This window comes from Eschscholzia californica, unplaced genomic scaffold (genome assembly GCF_041429995.1).
Source record: "Eschscholzia californica isolate CP2 unplaced genomic scaffold, dmEscCali1.0.p SCAF_2, whole genome shotgun sequence".
Taxonomy (NCBI): Eukaryota; Viridiplantae; Streptophyta; class Magnoliopsida; order Ranunculales; family Papaveraceae; genus Eschscholzia; species Eschscholzia californica.
The window spans coordinates 14746714-14753040 of NW_028238309.1; the positions used below are offsets into that span (position 1 = coordinate 14746714).

General features: G+C 40.9%; 1 protein-coding gene across 1 annotated transcript; it reads right to left on the minus strand.

Annotated features, from left to right (window-relative positions):
- Positions 1-500: 500 nt before the first annotated feature.
- LOC147556440 (secreted RxLR effector protein 161-like) lies at positions 501-1349 on the minus strand. Its single transcript, XM_086658641.1, has 2 exons — positions 1190-1349; positions 501-934 (listed from the first exon to the last, which is right to left on the minus strand). The coding sequence occupies exons 1-2, from the start codon at positions 1347-1349 to the stop codon at positions 501-503; spliced, it is 594 nt and encodes a 197-aa protein (XP_086514767.1).
- Between the last annotated feature and the right edge of the window lie 4978 nt (positions 1350-6327).

Here is a 6327-nt window from a genome sequence, read left to right on the forward strand (position 1 = left end):
AAGAACAATCACACAGAACATAAGAGATTTACGTGGTTCGGTTAGTGAGACCCACTTCATAGAGACAAAGACGCGATATTTTCCACTATGATAAGCAAACAAGTTACACAAGAGATTCCTTAGAATTAGACACAGATATCTCTTAGGGTTTTAGTTTATATAGCCACTAAAACCCTACTCCCACCGCCTAACTGACTCTCTTTCTAAATCTGAAACACACATGGATACGCTAACACTAAGAACCGACATAGCTCTTCTCCCATTCCAGTTGTGTCTCGGAGTTCAGCTCTGCCTGGGAGGCCTGCTTCGCATACCAGTTCAGTCTCAGTAATCAGTTCTGCTAACGGGTCCAAAATTCCGCGCCGAGACCGGCGGGTCGTAAATCGGGTTCGATATCAACCCATATTCAAGACACTTTCAACAAATTTCCACCTTGACTCTAATATGGTCTTCTTGACTTAAATCTGCCACCATCATAGCTCAGCGCCTTTGAGTCGTCGTCATTCCAGCCCTGCTAAAGGCTCAACATATGGAAATCCCAAATCACTAACTAAACCACTCAGCCATATTGCCTCCTTTACTGCCTCTGTTGTTGCCATGTACTCAACTTCCGTTGTAGACAGAGCTCCTACCGACTTTAGCATTGCTAGCCTACTTATGACACTCCCGCAGAGTGTGAACGTATAGCTCGTCACCAATCTCTTCCTATAAAGATCCTCTGAAAAATCTGAATCCACAAACCCAACTACCGAACTAGAAGTGTCAATCCTTCTGTCGTAAACCAGACCAACTTCCACAGTTCCTCTCAAATACAGCAGTATCCATTTGACAGCCTGTGAATGACCTCTCCCAGGTCTGCTCATGTATCTACTGACTACACTAACAACGTGTGAAATATCTGGCCTTATGCATACCATAGCATACATAATGCTACCTACGACAATTGCATAAAGCACCCAAGACATATACTCTGTCACTTCATCAGTTGTCGGTTACAGTTCACCCGAAAGCTTGAAATGTGTTGTCAATAGAGTACCCACAGGTTTTTCTTTAGTCATACTAAAACATTCCAACACCTTCTCGATGTACGTTTTCTGAGACAAGAATAATTTCCCAGCAGATATGTCTCTCCGTATCTCCATACCTAATATCTTCCTTAAGGCACCCAAGTCTTTCATCTCAAACTCACCCTTTAACTGATCCTTTAACATCTGGACTTCTGACATATCCTTACAAGCTATCAGCATGTCATCAACATATACGAGTAGATCCACATAAGAACCATCTGATAATTTTCTGTGATACACACAACTATCATATTTGCTTCTATCATAACCTCTTTTGACCATAAAGGTATCAAAACGCTTATACCACTACTGCCTAGGAGATTGTTTCAATCCATACCAGGATTTCTTCAGCAAACAAAACTGGTCTCCTTTTCAGAGAATCTCAAACCCCTCTAATTGACGCATATAGATTTGGTCCTCCAACTCCCCTTGTAAGAACGCAGTCTTAACGTCAAGTTGCTCCAATTTCATATCATACAAAGCAACCATAACAAGTAATATTCTAATAGAGTTATGTTTAACAATAGGAGAAAATACCTCATTGAAGTCAATTCCTTCTCGTTGTGTAAACCCCTTGGCTACTAACCGTGCTTTATATCGTGCATCCTCCACCCCTGGGATTCATTCCTTCTTCTTGAAAACCCATTTGCTACCAACAATCTTCTGACCCTTAGGCTTCTCGGCTAATTCCCAATCCCGGTTCTTATTAAGAGATTCAATCTCTTCATTCATGGAAAAAGACCATTGTCTCGATTCATCACTCCTCATAGCTTATTCATAGGTTCATGGTTCACCTCCATCAATGCTTTCCTTCACACTAAGTGTGAATGCAACCATATTTGCCATTCCATACCTTTTCGTTGTCCGAATGTCTCTCCTTCCCCTGTTCCTCGCAACACTGTAATGAACTACTTCCTATTCATCTTCCTCAGCTTGCTCATCAACCTGAGGTCTGACCTCTTCCTGAATGCCTATCTCAAACTCCACCCGTTCCTGTATGATCTTCCTGCTCCACCTGTTTACCAACACTCTCTCGCGTATCTACAGGCATTACCTTCTGAGTTACGATGGCTAACTCATCAAAAGTAACATTTGTACTCTAAGAAACTTCTTTGATTTGCATTCGGATTCCACAACTGATGATGCATAAAAATGTCCAGACGTTGACTAACGTCTGAAGAGTCAAGATCAGACCTAAAATTCAACGGGTTAACCCGGCTTAAGGCAACATGATCGCTGAATCCTTGACGATCCGCTACACTCCCTCATGATGCACAAAATGTCCAGACGTTGACTAACATTTGAAGAGTCAAGATCAGACCTGAAGTCTCTTGGATCGACTCTGCTTAAGGCCGAAGGACAGCTAAAATACCTAATTTTGTCCACCACATTTTCCCCTAACTGGGAGGTCATGGGAAGAAGAAACGAACAGACGAATCGATCAGGGGAAAATGAACCGAACAGTCAGTATTGAAGATAAATCATCGCTCTTTCATAAGAGGGCGGTCAATATCAGAAAAACAATAAAGGGTAAGGGGAGAGCTGTAACAGGTGACTTTATTCAATTACTCAGCTAAACTTATTACAGAAGAAATTGCAACATGAATACATCAAGAAGGGTATGACTACTCAGATTTATTACAGAAGAAATTGCAAAGAACATACAAAACCCTTGAAAAAGAAGTCGAGGGCTAGGAAAAAACCAAAGAATGCGAAGACTAGAGGAGCAGCCACGCCACTCGGTTAAACGAAAACTGAGAAATCACCATCAGCCACCTTCTAGAGAATTGCCAAAGCAAGAAGACAACCAAGGCAAAAAATAACCCCCTCGCCGTCGTCACCTGGCCTGAGCTCCTCATTTGGAGGCAGCATTGGCATCTCAACAACCTTGAAGGATCCTCCAAAATAGCTCATGGGGTTACCACGACCATTATGGAGAAGTCCACCCTTTACCACGGTCATTATGGAGAAACACTCTTCAGGTAGACGACTAATGTGAATTCAAACAGAGGCCTCATCTCGGACTTCCGACGAAAACAGAGGTTATGGAACGAAATCGAAAAATATTTGCAACTCTTAGACTTACAAACTCCCAACTCTTGATTTCCTAAACTCTCAACTCTTGATTAACATAACTCCTATGTAATTAAGACCATACTTAAACATAGATAATTATTTCTAGGAAATTACTATTTAGCTTTCAACAGGTTGTTGTTTCTAAGTTTGACTCTTGGATTTTACCAGGTTTGTAAATTCTAATCATTATTTTTATTTAAAAAATAGAAATTACATGTTTAGATAATAGTTTTGGGGTTTTCTCCCTACAATTTGCGTTTTTTAAGCATTATGTGAAGTTTTATGTACATTTTTTAGCTTTTGCATGCATTTCTTATGTATGTGACATTTTTTAATGAAATATGGTATCGCATAAAAGAACATCAGGAAGCATTTTTCAAATGTAATTGATGCACCCGAAAAGGTTGCACACCCAAGCGGAGGTATCAAGTAGTAATCCGGCAAAGTCGGGATCGATCCAAGGATAGGAAGGTAGTTTGGATATCGAAGGGCCGTATCCACCGGTCTAGATATTTCAAGCTAACTTAGACTAAAAAGGAAAGGAAACAAAGATAAATGGGGGTTTGATCGAATAAGGTGATAAGAGAATAAAGCAAACAAGTAAAATAAACTAAACTAAACAATAAAAGTAAACGGACGAGAGAGATTCGAGAGAAGAGTCGGAGGAACAAGAGTTGGGAGACGGTAAGACTCGATTCCGGCAACAAATAAGTGAGAGAGGTGTCGAAGTCCGGGAATCCATAATGATAAACCTACGACTATGTGTAGTCCGATTTGATGTGTCGAGGTACAATCGATATTCGACTCCTAAAGTAGATGTCTCTAAGTACTATGTATGTCTGGAGATCATACTTAGTCAAACAAACGTCTAAATCGGTTAATCCCGAGTCATCGAAAGTGTCGTCTAGTCGCCTAACTATGTGAAGTGCATGACAAGACACATGAAATTATGACTTAGACTACGATCGATATCGAATACTTTGTTTCGTCTATTAACTATGCGAAGTTCTTGACAAGACACATGAAAATACGATCAAAACGATAATCGAAATAAATGAACATCAAATCATATTAAACATAGTCACGAATTCATCACATTTCATCTCATATAATCGACAAACTAAAGTTAGCAAAACATGGTGATTGAATAAGAAATGAAAAGAAAATGATGAGAGAATCCCCCTTTTTCGATGTGGTTCGAGGCTAAGATTGTCGGAAAATATGAGTCTTTAAGGTGCAGCCGATCTCCCCTTAGAAAATTCTGGGTTCCCCATAGCGACCACCATCATCTTCTTCATTTATCACAAACCTCCATTAAAGCTAAACCCTAGTTTTCTCTCTCTAGCAATTTCTAGCCCAAAACCAAATCAAACCACATGGATAGCTAGCCAAAGACATGAGGAATAAAAGCCCTATGGTTTCCGGCCAAGAAAGTGGCCGGAAACCATAGAAGAATCCGGCCAAAGACAAGAAGAAATCCGGCCAAATGGTAAGATCCGGCCAAATGAGATGTTGTCCGGCATTCCCTAGCTTGTCCCGAGCCCCGTGCGTGCGTCCCATGCACGTCCGAGCTGCAGCCGCATCCCGTGAAGGCTCCCCGAGCTGGAGAGAAGCTGCTGCCGAGAGGAAGCTGCTGCCGGAGTTGCTGCTGGCCGCGTCCTTGAAGTCCCGTGTAGCTGGTCGCGTCAACAGCAGCTGCGGGTCGCGTCTGCAGCTGCTGATAAAGTTGTCCCGAGCAGCTTCCATGGTCGTCCGAGTGGTGCTAGTTCGCAGCTGCTCCCGTGCTTGTTTCAGCCCGAGCCGGCCAAGCTTTGGCCGACCTTAGTGTTGGCCGGCCTAGCTTGGCCGGTACCTTCTCTCTCTTTCCCTCTCTTCAAGCTTGAAAACCCTAGAAGTTGATGAAGAACACCAACCCTCTTTCCTCCTTCTCTCTCTAGTTTCTTGCCTCTTTTTCCAAGGTAGAAGATCATGAATAGTAATCTCTAACTTGTGTTTACTACTCAAACCCTAGGGTCCCTTGACTTAGTCAACTTCTTTAGACTTTGTTGACTTTGATCCATAAAGAGAGGGTGGCCATATAATTCTTCCTTGTCATTCTTCCTTGGGCTCTTGGTTTTGATTTAGAAACCAAGAGAGTGCCTTCATCTTGTCTCTACATTTAGAACCAAAAGGGGGTGCCTTCAAGAAAAGTCCTTAGCTTCTATCTTTCACATCTTCCCCGTCCGAACTCCGAATTGAATTCCGTTTTCACCGTCGGACTCGTCATTAACTCCTCTTGTCATTTGATTTGGTTGAAGTCTTTTTCTCTCGTTTTCGACACATGAAATGATAGTGACAATTCGTTCCCTTTATTCCGATTTACATGTTTAACTCCAAAATAGGTACCTAACATGAAAAACACATAAAATATTATTTATAATACTCAAAACGAACTAACTAGGCTTAGTTAGGCTCTCCAAATGTGACATTTTCGTGTCACATCAGTAATCAGAAGTGTATAGTTAAGGATAAGTAACACAGTGATTCGAGTTTTCAAATATTAAGACTACAATCAAGGCACATTAATTGGTTTACCAAGAATGTTCTGTTGCATGTTTCTTTAGTGTTGCATTTTCATTTAGAAAATGCAATGTAAATTTTTACTTGCATTAAACTCAGAATCCTCTCTGATGCTCAAACATGCAAAGGTGTTATTGCAGTTAAGGTAATGAATATTGAGTGATCTAAGTTCAAGAATTGGACATCTGATTGATGGAATTCATTATTGATATCGTAGTTGTGGTTGTGCTTTGTTCATGGAAAGTTCATTACCTTCTTGTTTGGTTGACTGCGTCGAGCGACTGAGATGAGGCGGCTAAAATGAGACGGTTGAGATCCACCATCTTAGATTAAAACAACTATTTCATGGTCTTGAGATATTAGGATTATTCTTTCGTAGTATCTCGTTTAGTTTGATAAATGCAAGGTCCCTTATTCAAGGATATTTATTATTTTGGCTGGATCGAGTTTCCAATCTTTTTTTGTTTGGAAATTGACTACGATCAACGACAGTCATTACATTTGGCATTCATACATCAAAGATGTGAGAAGCTCGATAACCGCCCATTCAAACTGTTACAAAATCGAGCCTACAACCCAACTAAATTATGGCCTAAAGCCTAACTACATTATTTATACCCTTATA

Bases quoted from the DNA above. Each gene is read 5' to 3' on its own strand.
- LOC147556440 (XM_086658641.1), bottom strand. From the start codon at position 1,349: ATGGTCAAAAGAGGTTATGATAGAAGCAAATATGATAGTTGTGTGTAT. The intron at 935-1,189 runs GTGAGTTTGAGA...CAATTGTCGTAG, and splicing joins GTTAAAGGATCAGTTAAAGG to GTAGCATTATGTATGCTATG.